Raw genomic sequence first — 23,782 nt, 5'->3', positions numbered from 1 at the left:
TGTGTGTGTGTGTAGTAGTAGTAGTAGAAGGATTACACTATCAGTGTGTACAACGTCTAGTTGTGTGATTTGCGCGAGCGTGCACGCACATGCATGTGTAGGTGTGTGTGCAAGACAGACAGAGAGAGTGGTTTAAGGGGCGTGTTTATAGGAAATAGAGATTTTTGCGTGGGGGCGTGTGTGTGTGTGTGGGTGTGTGTGTGTGTGTGTGTGTTTACACAGACGGGAATACTGCTCCAGAGGAAGTGCGCTCGTTCTCCGTCTGCGCGTCCCGACTTCCTGCTCTGAGGCAGGAGAGAGAAAAGCTGCGGATCCGCTTTCAGACAGCGGGGCAGCAGCAGCAGCAGCAGCAGCAGCAGCAGCAGCATGGAGCCCCGACACAACACACACGCTCTGCTTTAAGAGCCAAACTCCCACGACACGCGCGGACAGACGCACAGAGAGAGAGAGAGAGAGGAGCAGCGGCCGTTCACAGCTGGGTAGGTGCCAACTTTCCTTCCGTCTCCAACTTTCTCAAAGTTACCTAAAGGCAGCATCGAAGTGAAGTAAAAAAAAAAAACAACAACTTGTGATCCGTTCAAAAATCATTTCTGAGAGCGCAGAAGGCGCAAATCCACACCGCCGACCTGAAAAGCGCAACAACAAAAAAAGAGAGAGAGAAAAAGCCATGCGTAAAATGTTAAAGCCGTGCGTAAAAATGAGTCAAAGGTTTCCCCAACCAAACAGCGTTCTTGTGCTTGACACTATCACATATTTAAAGGGCGGGGGGCTAGAATGAGGTCGGTGTGACAATAGGTGAGGGAAGGGAAGTAAAAAATGAGCCGTGGCTCCTTTAAAACCTGCTAGTAGACTTTCTGGTTTGTCTGGACCTCGCAGACTAATTGCCATGCGCTTCCGGATAGAAGCTGGCAGCAGACAACATCTTGAAAATGAGTCACCGGCTGCCGCAAAACAAAGAGCCCCCTTTTACTCCCTCCTCACGCAGACATATTTTAAAAAAATAATAATCAGAGCGGAGGAAATGGAAGGAGAGTCATGGTTTGGGTTCTTCCTGCTGACCAGAACAGAAACAGAGAGAGAGGCAACAGGCTCAAACGGTGGGCTTTTATTTTGAAATCAAATCTTCAAACATTTGCTTTAACAGATCAAATAATTTGCTAATATCAGCACACCGTTGTGCGATCCCAGTGTTTATTTTAGCAGAAGCATGATGAAATCTGAAAAGTGTGGCATGCATGTCTATCCAATCTCTTTTACTCTGGTACTCCTAAGGCAAAAACAAAAAACATAAAGTGGTGCAACCAGGTGTCTAATGATTGAAAAGATGAAAAAGCAGGTGGTTTGGTCAGATGGTTACATTTTTTGGGCGACATGGAAACGTCAACCAGAATAATTCATCATCAGGGAGTACGGTGGTGGCAGTATCATGATGTCAGGATGCCTTTTAAAAAAAATGTTCAGCTGATGCTAAATACAATGTGGTTCTTGGAAGACTTGGAAAAGTTCAGCTGGTAACATTCGAGTTATAAAAGTTTCCCCAAAACGTGTAGAAGCACGAGCATGCGCGCGCGCGCGTGTGTGTGTGTTCTTAAAAAAACCTTCTACATCTGCTGGGTGTTGTAAGAACTGATCTCTATAAACAAACAGCGAATGTGTGCGCTTGTTCCCGGTGCTTCCCACCGACAGGAAGTCCTGGACAGCCTCTCACCGGGAATGACGCCCCTGAAGCTGAATGACAGGAAGTCCTCCTGTGGACAGTTAGACATCACCGCAGTTCCTCCGTCACCTCACACACACACACACACACACACACACACACACACACACACACACACATGCGCCAACACACAGGAGCACACATTCGTACAGGAAATAGGAAGCGAGAACTCGGTCAGTTGTGCGCTTGCGAGGCTGGTGGGTCATTGTTTTGTACTTTCCCCTCGTTTTTTGTCCTGCTGCTTGGTTTCCTTTCAGAGACAAACAGATTCACAAACAGTCGCCTCTCATGTTTCCACCGCTGCCGCACAATATGTTGTTATTATGAAGGCAGGTGGAGCTACAGTTCTCAGAGAGCGCACAGGAACAGACACGCACACACACACACACACACGGCAGGCAGTCAGCGGTTTCCAGGTAAACACGTCGGTTAGGGCCACGCTTGTCTTGGCAGAAGGGTCACTAACCACATCCTGTTTTATCACCATGGAAACATTTGAAAGCAATCTGACGCATGGACCTTTCTCAGTGACTCTCATAGTCAATAAGAAACTGTACTGAAGGAAGAAAAGCCTGCCAACCGCTGTGAGCAACAATTATTACGATTTGTTGTTCCACTCAGTGCCGTGCGAAATGTTAATAATCTTTTAGACTCTTTCGCATTTTTCAATCACAACCTCTGATGTAGTTTAGTTGAATTTTGTATTGTAATATTGAAAATGGGGCATGCTTATGTATTCAGCCTCTTCATCATCCCCTATGGTGGTGGCAGCATCATGCTGTGGGACTGCTTAATTTATCTGTGGAAGTTGATCAGAAATGGATGGGAACATGAGGGGGAAACCCTCCCCCCCCTCTAAAATCAAGTGTGTGGTTGTAATAAAAAATTTAAAGAACTTCAGGGGAGTAAGAATTATGTTTACAAGGCATGCTATCTGTAGTCACAATCCAACAGGGGTCAATTAGTAGAAAATGGTCATACCAGCTGTTTACAACCTGTGGAAGGAAGCAGAAAAACCGCATGCCACCATGTCTGCGTATAGTGGCATGTGGAAAACATAAGCTCTTCAGTAACAAAACCCAGAGGACATGCGCTAACATTTTTGCTCTTATGCTCACTTTCTCTAGAGCTGCTAACTTGAAGAGCACTGCTAATTTTAGCACGCTTTAGCTTTTACATGGTTATTTTTGATTATCTCCATGCAAATGTATCTCAAGAGATAATTGTTAAAAACTTGCTTTTGCCATCAAAATTAATGGCAAAAAATTTCCAACAATTAAAGAATTTCAAACAATCCACGAGCCACAATTGTTTTTGAGACTCGTTAGCCTCTGTAACGCCTGTAGACGCGCTCCGGATCTCTTCTTTTTTTAAATTCTGATGGTGCTAATGTTGTTGTCACCATCTGCTGGGGCGGAGTAAAGACTCCACCTTTTTAAATTCAATTCCCAAAGCTTGTGTAGATGTAGACATTTTTAAAAACAAGAAAACCCTTCCTGAGCTGTGCATCCAACTCCTCTGTCTAAATGTTTGAGAGTTTAGCCCATAGCTTAACTAGCTTACTGAAGCTAACCAGCTAAATGTTGCTCGCTAGTGAAATTAAAGTAGCTAGCTTAATTACCTAAATTAAGTTAGATAGCTTAGTTAGCTAAATTAAACTCGCTTGATGAAGGCAGATAGCTAAAGTAAGATAGCCATTTAGATTAAGCTAGCTAATAATAATAATAATAATAATAATAATAATAGTCCAAATTTCGTACCACAAACAAGCAACGCTGGTATGAAAAAGAATCCTAGAATCCTTTTATCCTAACTCTGTGCTTTTCTAATTCCCAGTAGCAGAACCCCCGGTGTCGTCATGGAGAGCTCCATCACCCTCTGGCAGTTCCTGCTCCAGCTGCTGCTCGACCAGAGCCACAAACATCTCATCTGCTGGACGTCCAACGATGGAGAGTTCAAACTGCTCAAGTCCGAGGAGGTGGCCAAACTGTGGGGGCTGCGAAAGAACAAGACCAACATGAACTACGACAAGCTGAGCAGGGCGCTGCGCTACTACTACGACAAAGTATGCACACGTGAACTGCAGCACAAACTAAACTGCTGTGAAATGGAGGTTCATGTTGACTCGTCTGGGGTTTTTTTTTTCTTCTTCCCTATTTGCAGAACATCATCAAGAAGGTGATTGGTCAAAAGTTTGTCTACAAGTTTGTCTCGTTCCCTGAGATTCTGAAGATGGACCCTGCAGTTGTGGAGTCGGGTCGCAGTGGCGAGGAGGTTGGGGGGACGACGTCAGAACCTGAAGCTGAAGAGGAGGATCGGACTGACAGAAACCAGTATCGCCACTCCAACTTATACTCCTCCTTCACCATCAGCTCCCTGCAGCACGCTTTAGACCAGCAGCGGCCAATCAAACAGGAGCCCAGATGTGAGGAAAGCTCCTCCGTCATCCGGTTCGTAACCAACGGCGGCCACTCGTCCCTTCCTCCAACACCACCTCCATCCATGACAGACAGCCCAAATTCCTCAGTGCTGTCCCCTCGGTTGGCCATCTCTTCATCCCCATCCCCAAGCCCCGCCCACATACGGGCAAGGGGGCAGAGCCTTAGCGCTGATACTGAAGATGTCGAATGTAGTGCTCAACCTTTAAACTTGTCATCTGGTCAGAGGGAAAGAGAGAAGCTACGGTGGACACGAACACCAGAGAGGAGGGGGTTGGCCAACAGTAACCCTTCAAAAGGCAGAAAACCCAAAGGTTTGGAAATCTCTGCTTCTCCTCTTCTCCTGACAGGAAGTGACCTCGTCTCCATTGCCCTCAACAGCCCGGCGCTGCCCTCTGGGTCTCTTACCCCCGCCTTTTTGACCACACAGGTACGAATCGACATTATGCAGCCACTAACGCCACCGAACCTCCCCAAACTTCCCCTTGAAGCACAGTCTGTAATAGGTAGCAGGCAGAGGAGAGGAAGGAGACATTTTTGATGCGGAAAGTCAGACAGGGAGGGGACGGAGAGAGGTGAGCGGAAAGAAAAGGAGGAGGGGAAGGAGGATTGAGGAGGTTCCTAAGTGAACCCATATGTTCTTGACGCTCCTGATTCACTGGCAGCAACTCGCTGACCAAAACAGGACAGACTGACTACATTCAGGCCCTCAGCTGACATTCTTATCCAGACTGAGTAATCATATACTGCTGTGTGTAAATCACTGACAGAAGCCAAAGGAAGTGGAGGCCGAACTCATTACTCAATATGTCAATGGTAACAGCTACTCCTTTTGGTAACTAGAACCCCTTCCCTAGCAAACCAACAGGAAGTACGGTTACAGAGATTTGATACTTTCTTTGAAAATTGTCCCCATTTGCTTTAAAACCAAATCCAAAATAAAGGTCCTTGTAGTGCCATGGAAACCAACTCAGATAAACCAACAAGACCAATTCTTTCAGCAATTTTTAAAACTAAATGTTAAAAATTGCTGAAAGAAAAATGAACAAGAATGACCTAGTGACAGAAGAAATGGTCTGACTGATGAATGACTAATAACTGACAAGGAGACGTCATCAAACCCCGGCTTCATAACTATTTACAGGACGAGTGAGGGGGAACTTTGTGGCATTTAAGGCATGCTAGGAAATCTAGGTATGAAATTAGCCTGAGAAAGAATGAGTTCCTTCATTTGAGCGAAGTTTCAGATGAAAAGCTGTTTTTTTGCAACTTTTATGATTGAAGAAGCTATAAGTTGGTCGTCATTGCCAGAATTAACCATCTTCTCCAGGCTCTATGTGGATTATTTTACATTGTCTGATTTTTTTTTCTGTATTTTCCCCAACCTTCCAGACTCCATCTGGTCTGTTGCTAACTCCCAGTCCTCTGCTGTCCAACATCCATTTCTGGTCCGGTCTGAGTCCGGTGGGACCTCTGAGCCCAGCCCAACTGCAGAGCCATGCCCAACTCTTCCAGGTAATCTTCCTTTCTTTTGTTTGAGGCGATATCCTTCAACGGACGCTTGGTTTTCCTAAACAACCCTGGGTTCAGCTTAGTCAGAAATACCCACATCATCTGACTCGACCCCTTCAGCTCATATACAGGTAGCTAGTCAATTGTATTTTAAACCTTGTAATTTGTGTAGAACCAAGATAACCCAAATTCCTCCTTGTTGTCAAAATGTTGTTCGTTCGTCTGCTGTTGTAAAACCCAAACATTTACGAGGTCCACCTGCATCTACAGTATCTTTACCCGAAACCCAAAGTTCGTGGGTATTCAACCAAAGCCGAAATCATAACGCTAACAGTGCTTGGCCTTCGAAGATGACGCCATGCGTAGGTTGCTTATTGATGGGAAGCTGGTTAACCCTAAACGCTATTCCAGCACTAAGAGTCACTGGGCTATAAGCATACTTGTTTATGAGTAGGTACCCTTTGAACTGTAGCTGATCTTTTATAGTACGAGGTTGAAGTGGACTTCAAATAAACCAAACACACCATAAAGGGATTCTGCCAGCAAATCAAGTCTACAGAATATTGCCAAGTACATGGATTTCTTTCAAAGACCTCTCTCTCAAAAAAAAAAAAAAACAGGCAGAAACTTTAATCCCCACACACTCCGACTTAATTTGTAATCACAAGCATGAACTGGTCGATGGTAGAGCACTACTTGCTTCTGGCCAAGACACGTTTCATAAATTGCTAAAAAAGTCTTTGTTTCTTATTGTGTACTTTCCTAGTTCCCCACACTGATGAACGGAGCCATTCCCATTCCTCCTTCCAACATGGACACGCCCTCTCCTCTGCTGCTCACGTCCAGCTCCCACAAGTCTTGATGCCAGCAGGAAGCTGGTTCCAGAGGGGATGAGGACGGTCAGACCATCATCATCAAGGAGCAGACCATCCTTAAGCTTGGATGAAGTTCAACCTGACTGAGCATACTTACAGCTGAGACTTCTACCTTCATTCCAGAAGAAACTGGAGCTCCACTCTGAGGATTTGCTCTCTAAGAAGAGCATAGTTTGGTTTGTATGTTTACTTCAGGGTCCCCACCGTACTTGTGGTAAAACATCTGACATGGAGTCAGAATGTTCCGTGTCTCTCATCTCGTTTGATTGCCAGTCTCTGCCCAAATGTAGTTAAACCTCAGCAGAACACAAGTTTTTTTTTTTGCCATCTTCTGTAGCCGTCGTGCGTAACTCTTGGACAACGTGTGAAATAAAAGGAGGAAGCAGTAGAGTTTAGAAGTAGAGCTGTGAAAACTTGTCTCAGCCTTCCAAGACTAAATACAACCTGAGTTCCCACGTCTAGACAGCACATTAAGGCTTATGCTTTTTTGTGTATTCAAAAAGTTTTAAATGATCAAATAAGTTATCAAAATGTGTTTGATAGCTTAAAGTTTATCATCACTAAAAGGAACAATAGGTGCTAGTGGATATTATTATTTTTGAGGAAGTTGATGTTTTCCCACCTTTTTGTAATCTTAAAGCTAAGCTAAGCTAATTACTTTCTTGTACCTTACATTCAGAAATAAGTTGTTATTTGCTCAAAAAAGGTTAATGGTTCCAACAAAAAACAAAAAAAAAACACTTAAACAAGTTTATAATACAAAGTAATTAAAAAATTAGAATCTAGCAACAACAATATCATGAAGTTTTCTGTCACTTTAGAACAGATCTGGCATCCTTTTCTGTCTCATTTAACTGCCAAACGTTTTTTAATGTTCAGTTTCTCTTTCCTGGATACGGAAAGGCTCAGGATAAAATTTTATCAAACGCTGGAAAAAATAAAACTGGGCTACATGAGATGGGACCGTAAGCGACTCCTAGCAAAGCATCTGCTAGCCAGAGTAAAAATACAGCGCAAAATTGATGCACAGTTTTCTATCCTTTTTATTATTTTGCACTGTACTGTACTTTTAATCTTTGCTGTAGCTTTTATGATGAAAGATTTCTGTAAATGTGTCAAAAGCTTTATATCTTCTTGGCCAAAACTGCACAAATAGCTTTTTTTGTAGCTGTGAAATTGCTCCTGTTTTTTTGGTTTTTGTTTCGTTTTGTTCTTTAGGAAATATGACAGCAAATTATTTTCCATGTTAGTTTCTTATTTTGTGTTTTTAAATAAATGACTTTAAAAAAAAAAAAGTATTCTGATTTCCAATGTGTTAACCTTGAAGACCTTTTCCGTCGTTATTCAGAAAATGACTGTTACACACTGCGTTTTATGAAACAAATTTTTAAATTTTTACTTCTGATGGTTATGAGAAATAAATAGTTCCAGTAAAAAGAGTCACACATCAACTGTTCACCGGCAGCTCAGTGTTTCAGAGTTTGAGTTGACAACACAGCAGGCCTTCCATGCATCAGGCACACACATATCCACACACACTCGGACATAAAACACATACAATTAAATCATCTGTTCATCTGAAAGAAAAAAAAAAAAAGTACAGTTTTACAATGATAAATATTAAGCCGTTTTAGAAATCTCCTTTCATGCATGTTACTGCTGTTCATGTACAAAAAAAAGTCATATTAGCAGAAACACAGTTTGCAGTTCACAGGGAAACAATCCTTAATTTGGATAAAGTAGAATATAAACAAACAAATTATGGAAAATCTAGATGTACATGGTTCCAATTTCCAACTTAAAAAGAACAGGCCAACGTAATACAGGAAATATACCATTAATATAATGACTTCCTGTTTACAGTACGTCACGTATGTACTTGATTGTGTAAACACAATTTAATATCTCAAATTAGTGAATGTTCAAATCATTTAGATTAAAAATATTTGTATTGTTTACTGGATCATTGCACCATTACCTGCAATCTGTGTTTGATGTTAATATTATGACATTAATGATTTCAGATACAAGTTTATCAAGCTTTACCAGTGCTTCCAGCACTCTTCTAGCATGTGCTACCTAATCTGAAACAAAGAACACTAGTGTCACTTGAACAAATCTTTTCCTGTCAAAATCGTTTTCAGTCGGCCGCCGAACAAAAGAGCAACAAGAAAACTTCCCTCTGATCCCCCGACAACTTTCAGTTTTATTTGGATGTTTAATGCACTCCCAGTCTTTTATTTTTAATAAGCTTTTAATATTTTCTGATTTCTTAGCAGTTCATCTTGTGAAGCTGTTATATTTAAATTTTTCCCAGTTATGTATTTATAACAAACAAAAAAAAAAACCAACCTGCGCTTACATTTTTGCCAAGTGTTCAACAAAACTCTTTTAGCCATATTTAAAGCTAACTGGCTATGCTAAACTATAGCTTCAACTGCATAGTTATTCACACCAATGATGTACCTCTTAAGTCAAAAAGTATATATTCTTCTTTATACAAGAGATTGTTAACATTTAAACAGACACTGTTTATTGACCTAAACTTGTTTGAATGGATACCTCATCATATATGTTTAGCTTTAGCGCCTAAAGTTAGCATAAAAAGAGAAATCTGCCAAAGCCAACCTAGCAGGGACACATTGTTCACCACACATCTAATGCTGCTTCATAAATTTTCACAAAGTAGATGTAAAAACAGGGTTTAGTTTTTTAGCCTTATAAGCAATAGCATTACATTAGCTAGTGCAAACTGTATTTTCTAAGCTTAGCAAAATGGCTGCGGTTTGATATTTAATGATGGTCAACACGGGAGAAACAAACCAAGCTGACCCCAGGAATGCAATGAACATCAGTTGTCATGTAAGAAATATTCAGGGACATTTTCTTATTGCTACAGTAAACGTATTTAAAAGAGAGACTCGCCAACGGGTTTAATCATCTTTAGCATCACTGTCAGTCGCTAACAACACATCAGCAGTAAAGTCTTGAGTTTTAATTTGAAATCTCTGTGTTGTAAAAATGCTGTGGCTCGACGTGACGTGGGAAAGCATCCACGCCGTTGCCGTTTTCCCAAGAAGTCACGGAACGCATCTTAATACTGTTGGGTAAACTCAGCCGTGTTGAGGCCCACGTCCCTGATGAAAACAAAACAAAAAAAATATGCAAACGCTTGGAGTGCAGGGTAAAATTTCTGAATGTACAGTTGCATCGAGGCTCTCGACAGTCGGAGGGTTTGCAGGCTTGTCCGAGCTTTTATCTCGGGTTCTGGTTTTTCACATTACTCAACAATGCTGTCCAGTCGTCTTCCCAACAAGGCCTGGGCTGGTCTCTGGTATGTTGCTGCACCAAGGTTTCAAACAGCTACGGTTTCAAAAACTGCTCATTTTTGTCCCAGTGATAAATGAAAACCCAGATTAAGGAGCAACCAGAGCTTTCTCCTGTGTATGACGGGCAGAATAATGCAGCGCTGCGTCATTTAACTCAATTAAACGAATCCGGATGTTTGTGATTTTCTCGACTGGAACTATTTTTCAGACAAGCATGGTGTGGAAACCAAACATTTCTGTATTAAATTTACAGCTGGCAGGCCTGTAAAGCAGCAGGCTGCAGGCTACCGGAACAGATTAACCAGGTAATTAGATTTCTGTTTCTCTACACAGAGCAGAGTGTGGTCAATATTAAATTTAATGACCATTTATTCCATATTTGTATGAAAATAAAAATATCTTAAAGTAACATAACCGTAATCATCAATATGTCATATTTTAGCAAATGTAGTAATAGTTCCTGCTGTTCCACGTAAATGAAAGATTATGTTAGGAAGTTTTCCTAACACACAGGGATACTGTTTAGTTTTTTAATCTTGGGTATCATAGCGAATCTCACACCAGCCCATGCCCATTTCCATTTTTTGTCTCCGTCAGATTTGGTCCTATAGATTTACCAGAGTGAGCAGAAACCCAGCGGCTAAAACTGTTAGCTTCGCTCAGCCCTCAGCTGCCAGGCGCTATGCTCAGACTTTCAGTGGAACCCCCGACGGCAGCGGCCCCTCAGAGAAACACGGTTCTTCTGAAATGCATTTGGGGGAAAATAATAAAAATCCATCATCATCATCATCATCATCATCGTCACCAGTCTTTCTCATTCCCCTCAAAGCCAACACCGTCTTGTGCTGCAGCTTTTTGAAATGTAGAAACCTTGTATAGATCAGTCACGGAAGCTCGAAGGAAAGAGAACAAAACAAAACAACAAGAAAGAAAAAAACAATCTCCAAATATACATGTACATATATACACATAAATATATATATATGTATAGATATACACAATGCATAAAAAGTTTGAAGAAACTGCAGCTGTCGCTCTGTAAGCACAACAATGAAAACAATAACTTCATCACAGCGTCGACATCAACATCCGTTGAATTTCAAACTACACATACCAAAGAATTATAGTCAGGAGAAATAACAGTAACCTAAACAGACTGCTTAACTGTGCATGGTGTCCTCAGTTCACATTATGTGCGCCAACACACATGTGTACACACACACACACACAAACACACACACACACACAGACATGTTATATAGTAGACAGTAGTAGTTTAGCAGCAAAATAAGTTAACCTCACACCCCAATAAATAAACAGTCTCCAAGCGTTTTGACTCAAAATCACTCATTCAGAGGATGTGTGTGTACGCGTGTGAGTGAGTCCAGGTGAGTGAGTGAGGAGAGACGCTCCACAGGGAGGTGGGCTCATGCGAGGAGTTGCTGGGAGGTGCAGATGAAGCTGGCCGGCTGACCCTCCTCTTCAGGAAACATTAGAAAAGCATGCTCTGCCTTCTGTTGATGTTGCCGTTACCTGGAACAATACAATACCCATGATGCCATGGGCCTCATTACGCTAAAATACAAGCACATCGAAAAAAGTGAACATTGTGATTTTCTTTGGTCTCATTTCAGAAATTTAAACCTGCTATATGTAGTAAAGTACTTTAAGCTATTATTTCTTGTATTTTTGATGATTATGGCCTACAGATAATTTAAACTAAATCTTTTTGAGAAAATCAGTTGATTAAAGTGACACCATAAGTTTCTAATATTTAACTTTTTTATAACATTCTAATTTTCTGAGAGACTGAATTTAGGGTTTTTATTATCTGCAGACCATCATAATCAGAACTACAAGAAACTCCAATGATAGTTACTGATGATGTCAGTCATCTGTGATTTGGCTTGAAAACTAAAATGTTAGAGAGCTGAAAACTGGAGGTGGTGTTGCTAAAAGGCGGACAATTTCTGATACAGGAAGAGTTTCAATTGACACTTGATTCCATTTGAATTATGGGAAATGAAATGAGATTCATGGCCCACCTGACTCGGGGTAGGAGGAGTTCCTGTAGCCGGGGTCCCTCTGAAGCTGCAGCTCTTTTAACGTGAACATCGACACGCCTGAAACACGGGAGAGACAGAAACTCAGCTAGCTTAACTTCATAACTTTAGCCGAAAGCTAGCTGTATTGCAGACAGCTAGCTTCATGCAATATGTTTAGCTACCTGAAATACAGTAGAGAAAGAGATTCAGCTAGCTTAACGCAAAACCTTTAGCTAGCTGAAACAGGCGACAGCAAACTTAAAGAAACATGTCATCTAACTGGAACACGATCGACACCTAGCTTAAGGAACACACTTAGCTGGTTAAGACACCGGAGAGACAGACACTCAACTAGCTTAACACAACATGTTGAGCTAACTGAAACACAGGAGATAGCCAGCTTAACAAGCATTTTTAGCTAACTGAAACAAAAGAGGCAACTAGCTTAATGCAACAGATTTAGCTAGCTGAAACACAAGAAACAGCTAGCTCAATGCAACACGTTTAGGTAGCTAAAACACAGGAGACAGCTAACTTAATACAACGTGGGACAGGAAATCAAAGAACGAGTGATGCAGGAAGGCCTGAGGTGAGCAGACGGCAGCTGGGATTGCACAGGACGTGTGTGTATACGTGTGTGTGTGCTCACTTTCAGGCAGTGTGTGGACTCTCATCCCGAGCTGCCTGAAGTAGGAATGTTTCATCGCCTCATCAGCTGAAATCCTCGCCTTGGACTCGTACTGCAGAGACACAGAAGTCCAACGATACGTCACCCACTAGAGAAATGTGAATGATTCACATTCACTCACGTTGTGAGTCAGAGTGGTGAAACACAGCAGAGTAAGCACATGTGGATTCCAAAGGGTGAATAACTGCACTCCCTGCTGGCTGCATGTGGTACTGACTGAATTCAAATCCAACATGATTAAATCTGGATAACTGATGTGACAACAAGAAACACTAATTAGCACCTTTAGCAGCGATATGTAGAACGACTTCAAATAAATGCGTCTTTTATTTCTTTAGAAATTTGAACTGAACATTTCAGAAAAATCAAACCTATAATTTATAATTATTCTATATTCAGGGTTCTTTCACATGTTCCAGATTTTATATGGGTGCATTTTTACTTTTAAGAAAAAATGGCATGAATAATTCCTTGAAATAAAAGAAACATGTTCTCTTATTAGCGGAAGATAACTGAGCCACCAGATATTTTGTTATAAACAATAATTTCTTAGCATGTTTTTTCCTCTACTGACTAAATGAACCCCAAAATCCATTTTTCATTATTAACCCTTACAATTCCTGCGATTTGACCAGGAAGTAACCACATGATGGATGTAAAAATGCTAATAAGACTCTACTACAATAAAAGAAGAATTTATGGAAGGATTTCTACACGTAAAGGGCGGCAATAAATATGTTCAGTTCTCTAGGCGATCACCGATCTTTAAAAAGATTGATCTGCTGATTCCAATTTGAGCCGACGCAGATTTTTTTTTTATCTCAAAATTGCTAAATATATTGACAAAGTTGCTAAGATGGCAATAGTGGGGTGAATATTGTTAAAGGAAATTTGGGAAAAATTATTGGCTAGTCGGATTAACGATGCGCTTCTACTTGTATTCAAATACTTTTCAGGCTCAGTCTCTGGAAAAAAGCTTCAACATTATTAAATTCACAGTTAAACAACTATTTACCTTCAAACATAATGATGGAGGACTACAAAGGATTATTACTAAGCATCTTATTTGTGCCTTTAACGTGACAACCTTCCACTAAATGAATCCTAGTCCCAGACGTGTGCGCTGTGCGTTGCTCGACACTTACTCTGAGGAACGCCAACAGCAGCTCGATACCTTCGCTGTCCAGCCTGAAGGAGAAGAGAAGAGCAACAGCTCAGTATCTGCCAGCAGAAAGGGCTGATGGGAATGTGGAGGACTCATGGGAGGAAGGAAGCGCACAGCCGGCTTTAATGTTCGGCAGGATTTCCTGCCTGAAATGGCCAAACACGCACTCAGAAATGCACAACATCACTGGACGCATTCAAACCAGCCGGGGGGTGCAAAACGAGAAATAAACGAACACAAAACAAGAAGCAGCAGCAGCAGCAGTGTGTACCTGGGTGCGTGGTTGATCAGCGGCTGCGGTTTGTATTTGGGGAAGTTGTAGGATTTAAACTCTTCAATGGTGGAGATTCCCGGCCATTTCTCCTCTGTGGGTGTGCCTGAAGTTGCAACAGTTCAATCAGACACAGTTAGATGGCTACCAGCTAGCGTTACCATGACGATCGCGTTCAGGATGGGATCCTCACCCAGCAGCCTGAAAATGAGGTGGAGCTCATCCTCCACGGTGGAGCCGGGGAACAGAGGCCGACCTGCAGCCATCTCGTAGAATATACAGCCCACCCCCCTGGAGAGCAAACAGCCAATCAGCTGGCAGAACAACAGCAGGCTGGAGAAATGTCACCGAGGCGACATGGTGGGAGCGGGAAGAGGAGGAAGGAAAAAGCACCGCGTGGTCGGATGTTTCTCTGGGTTTAGATATATATCTGACTCCGTCTGCTTCACTGTTACTGTGGGGGAAACTGATAAAGAGGGGCATGATGGGAGATTTACCACATATCGATCTGTGTGGAGTACTCCGAGGATCCCAGGAGGACATCCGGAGGCCGGTACCAGAGAGTCACCACCTCGTTGGAATACGTCTTGGTCGGGACGGACTTTGCCCTCGCCAGACCTGCAGAACGTCAGCACACATCAGCAACCTGGAACCGGAGCGTTTCCATCGGAAACGGCTCCCTGCATTTAGCAGTTTTGGAGCTGATTTTTCAGCCAATTTAAGCTAAAAGTTTTTTGCCTTCCTGTTACCAGCTCTCTCTCTTTCACACAGACTGAAAGAACTACAGATTTACTTTTTAGCAACAAACAGGAGCTCTTGAGGTTCCTCTTACCAAAATCAGCCAGCTTCAGTTCCCCTCTTTCGTTGATTAGGAGGTTCTGCGGCTTCAGGTCCCTGTGGAGAACTTTCCTCTTGTGACAGTAAGACAGCCCTCGTAAGATCTGGAACAGGAAGATCTGGAAACGCACATTTCAGGATCTAATGAATTTACTGTCGTCTGAGCAACCATTTAGTCTGGGCAACTTTACAAATTTTAGGATGTTGAATCGGATCTAAATATGACTTTTTTAACCTTACATTTAAAATCCTACTATGTCGAAATGTTTTATCATTCGAATCTCTCTCTCCCTCTCAAACTATGGTGGCCCAAAGAGGTCAGCGAAATGCAAAAGCCATAACACAATAAAAAAAGCCAAAGTGGCTAAGCAACGCTACGCTAGAGAGCCTTTCAGCAATTCTGTTAAATACTAAAACAGAATTGAAACTAAAATGGAATTTATACAAAAATAGAGTTTATGCTAAAATAGAAGTGATGCTAATCAAAAGTTATCCTAGCAAGTTTATCATAATCAGGTTTTTGCTAAAATGGAATTATGTAGAAACAGAATCTCTCCAAAATGAAAGTTATCTTGGCGATGTTATCATCACTTCCGTTTTAACGTAGCTTCCTTTGTGGCTTTTTTTGCTGTTGCGTTGTGGATTATGCATTTTGTTGACCCTTCTGAGCAACCATACAATTCAGCTATTATAATCCATGCTTGAATAACAGACTATTACAACGCTTAGCTATTAGTGCTTCCTAAGAAGAGCATAACTCAACTGCAAAGATCAGAAAGCACTTCTACCAATATTACGTTTCATAAAATGGAAACCTGTGAAATGATTTTAAGGTGCTTCTATTGGATTTTAAAGGTATCACTGGTCTAATCCAGCCTATGTAATCACTTTCCACCATGCAAATCCCCCAATTCCTTCTTGAGAGGCCTTCTGTTGTTAGAAGTCAAAAGTCAAATCTAAACCTCATGACGAGGCATCGTTCCTTTACTACTGCCTCAACATTCTTCCTGAAAACCTGAAAGCAGCTGGCTTAGCGTGACTGCTACTTGAACTTTAGGAATTCAGCTTTATATTGGCCCCAAATGAACTTAGCTTAATTCAGTTTAATTTAGTTTTAATCAACTGATTGTTAGTCAGTGTAATCTTTTACTACCATTTTATTTCATTATAAATGAAATGTGTCATCATGATTTATTTGTCTTGTGGTTCAAGGAAACTTTTTTATTTATTTATTCATTTTTTTAATAGTCATGTTTTTGCATTGCCGGTATCCGTTTCTGGTATTTCTCAATCAGTTCTGCAGTTTTTCTGACATTTGTTAAAGTCGTCTATTAATCGTATGCCCACCTTCACGTTGTGCATGCTCATGATGTTTCCACAGTCGTCCATGTACTGCTTCAGATCCTTATCCTACAAGAGGAGATCACACCATAACTACCATGACTGCCACGAATAGTTCATCGTCTGCTCTTTCCAGAGAACATTGCATATTGATCAAACGTAAACAGGAAGTGGCTTTGACCTACAGAAGACTGGAAACATCAAATGAAAAAAATAAATAAATAAATAGTAGAAACGAGCGACAATATAACAACTAAAAACTAGAAAATGTGCATTTCCTGCGAAAATGCAAGTGTGAATGCTGAGTGCTTTTGTTGAAGATGCCAAAACGTTTGAAGTGAACTGCTGAAGACTTGAACAAAAGCAAGAAATAGGCAGACGCACCGGAACAAATTATAATCCTGCAAAGAGCCTAAATAGGATTATTATAACAAAAAAACTGTTGAAGAGAAGTAAAAGCTTTTGAATAATGGAAAAATTCCACCTAAACAGTATTAGAAATTGCTGGAGAACAGTGGTTCCTAACCTAAACCGTAGGGTCACCACAGTTTATAAGGTAAAATTATATAAAAGGCTAAAAGTAGCTAAAATACTAATGGTTGCATCTAGGCTTCCACTTGCATGTTGAGTTACAGTAATATATTCTATGCAATGTAAAAAAAATTCATGTAAACCCTAAAATTTGAAAAAGACAGAAACGTTCCTCTACTCCGTCTGATAAAAACGGTGGGTGAATGAAATCCAAACCTTTTATGGTTCCTGAGATATCAACATTTGTTTGGAGGCATCGTTTAACACGGTGACTACAAAAAAACATGCCACACGCAGCACGAAAAAAAAAAACCCAGTGGCAAAAGCTCAAATTATTCCCAAGTGTTAAACAGCACAAAAGCTGTTTAACTGCCCAACTTCAAAATGGCCACTGCCTTGTGTCCTCCATCAGCCCTGAAACTGGATGATTGATCGCCATTAATAGGCAGGACCTAAAACATCCACTGTGAAACACAACGGACATTTTATATTGTAATTCTTAATTCTGCCACAGGATGGAGCGGTTTGCCCCATGGGGTGAAAAATTCCTAAAAATCTGAATATTATAAAAAGCATAAAGGTTATGAACACAAAGAGATGTAGCCGGCATTAGGAGAGCAAGCTGAATAGTATAAAAGTTGAATGGTGAAAATGGCTAAACTAAACTAAATAAAATAGCACAAGTTGGATGATTGCTTTTGGTTTTTCAAGGAAAAACCTAATGAGAGCATAGATGGGTGGAAATATTTTCAATGTCTTTAAAATCGTCAACACAATAAAGAACGAAGGATGGAGCATCATGTCGGGTTCTTCTTGTTGTGACATCATGCTTACCAAATACTCAAAGACGAGCGTGAGGCTCTTGTCCGTGTGGACAATGTCGTGTAACGTCACGATGTTGGCGTGTTTCAAGTCTTTTAGAAGTGACACTGCAGCGAAACAGAAGAAGACGACGAAACAACAAACATGTCATTAGAGGAGAACACTTCCTGTGTTCACTGGAAAATTATGGCTTTGGGAACATTCTACTTGTAACAAAATTAAGCACTGCAAATGTTTTCTGTAAAAATTCAAAACCTTCCAAGTCCTTTATGTTCATTCGAAAATATAAAATCCAAAGATTCACTGAATTTATGGAGGAAGTGTAGAGCAGGCAGGCTGGGTGTACACCAAGAGAAACCAGAGACTGAGAGGAAGGAAGGATGGAAGGAGGAGAAGGAAAGAAGAAAGGACAGATGGAAAGGAGATTGAAAGTAAGGAAGGAAGGACAGAAAGAAATAAAGGACAGAAGAAGTGCTTCAAAGAAAAACAGAATGAACAAAGAAGCAGAAGGGAGGATATAATAAGAGAGAAAAAGAATGAAGGACAAGGACACATGGACAAACCCAAGAAAGAAATGGAGGCAGAACACTAGGAAGGTAGGAAGGACAAAAAGAAGCAAGGATGTAAGGAAGAATAAAGACAAGAGAAGATGGAAGGACAGATGGAAAGGACATCCAAAACGAGGAAGGAAGGACGGAGTAATAGAAAATAGGACACAAAGAAGGACTTAAACAAGAAATGTTTAAGTCTTTGTGTTTAAAATACGCATTTTAGTTGGTGTCTGAAATGGAAGTAGAAAACCAAGAGGGAGAGAATAAATGAAAGGAAAACGACAGAGAATTAGGGAAGGGAATAAAAGAGAGAGGATGGAAGGAAGGACACAAGGAAGAAATAATTGAAAAAAGGATCTAATTGAGAAAGACGGACACAAGTAAAGGGAGGAAGTGAGGACACAAAGTAAAGACAACATTTAGCAAAGGAATGGTGCTAACAGTAGTGTCATGACGGTTCATCAGACTGCAGCAGTACGCCACCCGAGCCTCAGCTCTACATGAACGGCGAGGGTCACCTTCTCTGATGGCGGTGCAGGGAGCTCCTTCCTCGTGCTCCAGGCGGATCTCCTTCAGCGCCACCAGGTTGTCCGTCAGCTTACTGCGTCCCTTAAACACTGTGGCGTACGTCCCCTAAACATGACAGCAGGGTTTTAACGATTCCGGGGAAGAAACGGTGACCATGTGGGGCACAGGTGCGTATGCTAGCACCTGTTCCTCTAACGCTACTTCAAGGCTTCCTCACCTCTCCAAGCTTGTCCAGCTTGATGTACGTCTCCAGCTTCCCAAAGCCAATTTCAGACTGGAGAGAACGACAAGAAAATGATTCATCAGGTTGTGAATGTGGCATTTTTAAAAAGAATTTAGCTACTGACAGTTTCAACAGCCTGGTAATAGCCCCCATGCTAACACTAGCCTGCTGGCTAAAATAAGCATTTTAGCTGGTTTCTGATTTATTAGCTGTGTTTATCATACTAAATGAAGAATGTCAATGTAAGTCCACATGCTGGTGATACCCCATATGCTACCGACAGCATTTTGGCAAATTTTAGCTTATACACTAATGTTAGAATACTGAGTGCAGTAAGTCAACATGCTAGTGATAAAACCCACATCCTAATGTCAACATGCAAGTTGTTCTGCACGCCAGTAATAGCCAGCATGCAGAGGATGTTAATGCCAACAGATTTATTGAGTCATTTATTGCTTCTTAATAAGAGCTGTCACATTTTTCACTAGCGAATCTGCAACAAAGCAACATGATCTCCCCCAGCAGAGTTTTATAATCTGATCTGATGGAAGTCGGAAGCGAGCTACTGGGACTCTTTGCCTCTTGCTGGGCCAGTTGCCGTGGAAACCAGCCCAGTGGGAACCTCGGTAATGAGTGTGCGAGTGCAGGGAGAGGAGGCTGCAACTGACCAGCGAGGCGCGGCGGGAGCGGCGGCTCAGCGGCTGGTCGAAGGGCGGGCTGCTGAGCTGCAGCTTCTCCAGGTAGCCGTCTGGGATGCGGATGTCAGCAGGCAGCGACAGACGCTTGTTCAGGTCCTGAAAGCACACGGGGTCAAATGTTTATGCTTAAACATCAATTCATTTCATGGGAACAGCAATGTCCATTTTCACCAGCTGGATTCAGTAATCTTTGATATACACGGTTAGGTACCACCAGGAGCTAATGGCTGATAGCCACTGTTGCTGCTCTGCAATCTGCTCCCATCACAGCATGAGGACAGACTAGCTTCTCCAACCTGGCTCATGCTACATGAATATATGTAGTTAGAGAAATATTCGCACCCTTTTTATGTTTTATTACATCACAATTATAAACTTCTAAGTGGTTAATTGGGATTTGATTTAATCGACCCACACAAAGTAGCCAAATGTTTTATCAAGGAACAAAAAAAGATGGATTTTTGTCATAATGTGCTACAAGTGTGGCAGACACATGGAGATTCTATGGAAGCGTTTAGCTGCCAAAGATTAGAAATACATTCAGGAGCAGTATCTCATTAAATGAGAAAACTGTAATGTGTCAGAGCAATGAGAAACTCTCAGTTTAACTGGTTATAGCAAGATTGTTTCTTGTTTTAATCCGTTTTGCATCTCGTTATAACGAGGTTTTCTTGTTAAAAAGAAAAATCTTCTCATTTCAACGAGAAAAATTTTAAATATAAAGAGATTGAAAACTTGTAAGAATGAAAATTTTCTTGTTAAAAACCATTTAATTTCACTAAGTTTTACATCTTGTTATAACGAGAAGGATTTCTCTTTTAGACAAGTTGCTGCTCCCGATTTTATTTCCAAGCTCTGGCAGTAAAACTCTTCGGTAATATTCAGCTCCCCTGAGTCAAAATGTTGTCTTTGCTGGAAAAAGGAAGAAAAAAAAACTTACTGTATAAACACACACACACACACGCACACGCCCACACACACACACCTCGTCCTCTGAAGGCAGCAGGGCCCTTCCTGTCTAGAAGTTACAGCTTCTCCTCAGGATCAAAGCTAAACACCGGGAGGCGTGACAAGCTAACAACTCATACTGTAGAGAAAACTCTCTGAACGTCTCACCAGCAGAACCTGAGCTGTCTGAAACCGAGGCAACACATTCATCTGACTGAAGAATAATGATGCTCAGTATAGATCGGACTTCAAATATTCTATTTATTACAGAAATTTCCACCAACTTAATTCTCAGTTAAATAATGGAACGATGTTGAACTGGCTTTATTTCTGTCAGTACCGACTATTTTTGGACTCTGAATGTCTCCATGACAACCATTAAACACCATCTACCAGCTGTTTTGTGGTTATACCAAGAAAAACAAAACATCCGCAATGCTGACTTCACCACTGCTTCTCTACTCCAATTAAACTACCCATTATGCTGCGCTGCATCACCGTCCAATGACCAACCTCCAGAAAAAAAAGATATGAATTGTTGTTAATATCGGCCCAGTTCTATTTATCGGACCAATACCAATATGATAAAAAAAACTGATGAATATTTGGTGCTGATATATTTTGCATTCCTACTCTGAATCATAAAAGTTCAGTAAAAAAGAAAAAAAAATAACAAGAACAGGAAACAGGAAATAAACTGCTCTGTCACATTTCTCACATTTCATGAGGCACAGATGAATAAGTAAGAAGTTAGCTTTTTACAAATTTGTAAAATTGTTTTGGATTAGTTTCTATATTTTTGAGTGTTTATAAGGATGAACTGTGTGTTCTGAACACAATTACTAAAGCAGAATTTGTTGTTACTACCACATAACAGGCCCAATGTGTTTATGCTGATTGTGTGTGTGGGCGTGTGTGTGCTGAGTCAAGTGATCATTACCACATCCTTGAGTTCCTCTTCTGTTCTGCACCCAGCATTCAAAACAAGTGAAAAATAGGTCAGTGTGTAGTTGTGAGTGAGAACCCACATTAGCATCAGAGGTGCTGGGTTTTGATTTGTTCTGTTCTGTTCTTGGCCAGCAGGGGGCAGTACGCCTCCAGACTGAGTGGCTGCTGGAACACACACATTTCTGGTTTACCTCCTCAGCTGGTTGCTTTAATCACTAGAGAAGAACAACACACCAGCAGGCAGAGCAACATAGTAGTGCTGAGGGTCAGAGTGTGCGTTCATAAACCCATAGAGAATTTATCCAAGATGGGAGCTCTTCTTGTTCTTACAGCTGAGCTGGAAAAAAGGACTGAATCCATTCATCATATCTGACACCTTGGGGTGGTTCTCTGGATTTTCTGCTTAATAAAAAAAACCCTCAAAATTACTGATTAGATCTAACACGGCTGAACCTGACCACAGAATAAAAATGGACCACGCTGGTTTCCAGCATCAGAGCTGGTGACGGCCAAGTGTTTAAATGCCCACTTGGTAGAAAATCTTTTTTCCAGTCTGCTCTCGAGCTGTGACAGCTGACATGGAGAAAAATCATACAGTCTCTCTACCAGATCCTCCAGGGAGCATCGCAGATATCAGTATCCTCACATCCAGAGCCGAGGAGTCAGTTGCCGACCCTGCCCCCCTCTTAGCCCACTGCAGTGTGTGGGCGTGTGTGTGTGAGACAGGGTCTCACCTCCATGGAGATCCGGCGGTGAACTCTGTTCCTCAGACAGACGCCCGTCGGGGACTGGACCTCGTCTGAAGATGTTCCTGAAGCCTGGTCGCTTTCCCCATCAGAACCCATCTTCAGGTTCTCATGGACGATGTCTGGATGGAGAAAAGTAAACCAACCGCACGGTTATTTCAAATAAAATTTACTGAGGGCCCCTTAGTATGAATCAGATCTGCTCCAGGATGGGTGTTTTCACACTTTGATAGTCTGGTAGACTGTTCAACGGAGGACTAAAATCCCAACCTTTGTTACATTTCCAGCTGCTGCAGTTCACTTTCACACTCAACTGTGTCAAATGAATCAAACCCTTTGAAAAACTTGTTTACCCTATAATAGGTGGGGGCGCTGCACCAGGAACCACTGAAGAAAACAACATAACGACATGGAAGCTGCATTATGACATAACACAACTTCCTTCTTCACAAAATGTAAACAAAAATAGAGTGGTGTCAAATTTTAGTGCCATTTGTCTTGCTAGCTCTAGATTTGCACGTTTGTTTACCCAGAATGCCCTGCGCTGTAGTCTACTTCCTGCTTTTGGAGTGGTCTTTGGTCAGCTTGGCATCCACATATGCATTTAAACAACATCAGAGTTTACTTTAACTGAACTGAGATCGAGGTTTGTAGGCAGATCAGTTTGATTTTTTGGTCCACATCAGAGTTGAATTGTGGATTGACACGTTCCCAAACAAACCGGACTTTCTAGGCAAACAGACTGGAGTTGGATTAAAGTGGACTAAACAGAGTGAATGCATCCTAAAACTCCGTAGTACTCCTGTATATCTACAGGTGGCTTTCATAAACTCAGGTTCTCCTCCAGCCTTGATCGACACAAAGTCAGTCGTTTTAAACCTTTCAATTGTCGCCCTGAGCTGAGCAGGTTTAGAGAATTAGCTTCTCTATTGGTGCTAATCCTGTCCATTGAAGATCCAAACATGACAGTGTTAAGCGTAAGGCACTAAAAAAATTAGCTGGGGGCTGCACTTAAGCTAGTCTCTACCTCAATAACATGTTTTCCTGTCTTTCCCTTTTTGAGAGAAAGGGCCTCCGAGTCATTTAATTTTTACACTTAAAGTAGGCAGTCATGGATATGCAAATCATTATCATCTTCAATAAGCGACATCTTCTAATGCACAACAACAATCAGCACTGGAGTCCCCCAGGGGTGTGTTTTCGGCCCACTAATCTCTCTCTGCACAAATGACGAAACCTCAGGAGACCAGTCTGTGGGTTTGCATACAACACCAGCTATTAGTCTGACCCAGGACAGAGGTGAGTCTGCATACAGGTGGGAGGTGGATCAGCTGGCCCAGTGGTCTGATCAGAACCGCCGAGAGCTCAACCCAATAAAGAGAAGACGGTTGACTTCTGAAAACACTCTGGAAGTCCTGGATCACTTCTGACTTCTAGAACTCTCCATTCAGGAGATGTACAGGTCTAGGGTCAGGCAAAAAGCGCAGATAACCTCTCTGCAGACCCCGCACAGCCTGGACACAAACCGCTTAAGCTTTCACTATCAGCAACAGAGCATCATTTGCCTCA

General features: G+C 41.6%; 2 protein-coding genes across 3 annotated transcripts in view; one reads left to right on the top strand and one right to left on the bottom strand.

Moving 5' to 3' along the window:
• The first annotated feature begins 258 nt into the window (after nt 1-258).
• On the top strand, nt 259-7,320 carry elk3 (ETS transcription factor ELK3). 2 transcript variants are annotated; one of them, XM_032589601.1, is made up of 5 exons: nt 259-479; nt 3,557-3,782; nt 3,881-4,585; nt 5,548-5,670; nt 6,434-7,320. In XM_032589601.1, exons 2-5 carry the CDS (start codon nt 3,576-3,578, stop codon nt 6,527-6,529), a joined length of 1,131 nt encoding a protein of 376 aa, XP_032445492.1. In that variant the 5' UTR covers nt 259-479; nt 3,557-3,575; the 3' UTR covers nt 6,530-7,320. The 2 variants fall into 2 exon arrangements, with proteins under 2 accessions (XP_032445492.1, XP_032445491.1); XM_032589600.1 differs by having other exon boundaries at nt 260-479; nt 3,554-3,782.
• A 592-nt stretch (nt 7,321-7,912) lies between these two features.
• cdk17 (cyclin dependent kinase 17) overlaps nt 7,913-23,782 on the bottom strand; it is a 43,990-nt gene continuing 28,120 nt past the window's right edge. Inside the window, exons 4-17 of the mRNA XM_032589582.1 lie at nt 22,202-22,335; nt 19,542-19,667; nt 18,868-18,924; nt 18,641-18,755; nt 17,584-17,678; nt 16,225-16,287; nt 14,873-14,996; nt 14,538-14,658; nt 14,234-14,331; nt 14,041-14,146; nt 13,750-13,792; nt 12,566-12,656; nt 11,917-11,994; nt 7,913-11,404 (exon numbers count right to left, since the gene is read on the bottom strand). Coding sequence (XP_032445473.1) covers nt 11,364-11,404; nt 11,917-11,994; nt 12,566-12,656; nt 13,750-13,792; nt 14,041-14,146; nt 14,234-14,331; nt 14,538-14,658; nt 14,873-14,996; nt 16,225-16,287; nt 17,584-17,678; nt 18,641-18,755; nt 18,868-18,924; nt 19,542-19,667; nt 22,202-22,335 — 1,292 coding nt within the window. The 3' untranslated portion in view covers nt 7,913-11,363. The remainder of the gene's footprint in view (nt 11,405-11,916; nt 11,995-12,565; nt 12,657-13,749; nt 13,793-14,040; nt 14,147-14,233; nt 14,332-14,537; nt 14,659-14,872; nt 14,997-16,224; nt 16,288-17,583; nt 17,679-18,640; nt 18,756-18,867; nt 18,925-19,541; nt 19,668-22,201; nt 22,336-23,782) is intronic.

The sequence above is a fragment of the Xiphophorus hellerii genome, chromosome 17, assembly GCF_003331165.1.
Source record: "Xiphophorus hellerii strain 12219 chromosome 17, Xiphophorus_hellerii-4.1, whole genome shotgun sequence".
Classification (NCBI taxonomy): Eukaryota; Metazoa; Chordata; class Actinopteri; order Cyprinodontiformes; family Poeciliidae; genus Xiphophorus; species Xiphophorus hellerii.
The sequence above is the reverse complement of the archived record's forward strand: the minus strand, read 5'-3'. Positions and strand labels throughout refer to the sequence as shown.

Bases quoted from the DNA above. Each gene is read 5' to 3' on its own strand.
- elk3 (XM_032589601.1), top strand. From the start codon at position 3,576: ATGGAGAGCTCCATCACCCTCTGGCAGTTCCTGCTCCAGCTGCTGCTC. The intron at 3,783-3,880 runs GTATGCACACGT...CCCTATTTGCAG, and splicing joins TGCGCTACTACTACGACAAA to AACATCATCAAGAAGGTGAT. The intron at 4,586-5,547 runs GTACGAATCGAC...CCAACCTTCCAG, and splicing joins CCGCCTTTTTGACCACACAG to ACTCCATCTGGTCTGTTGCT.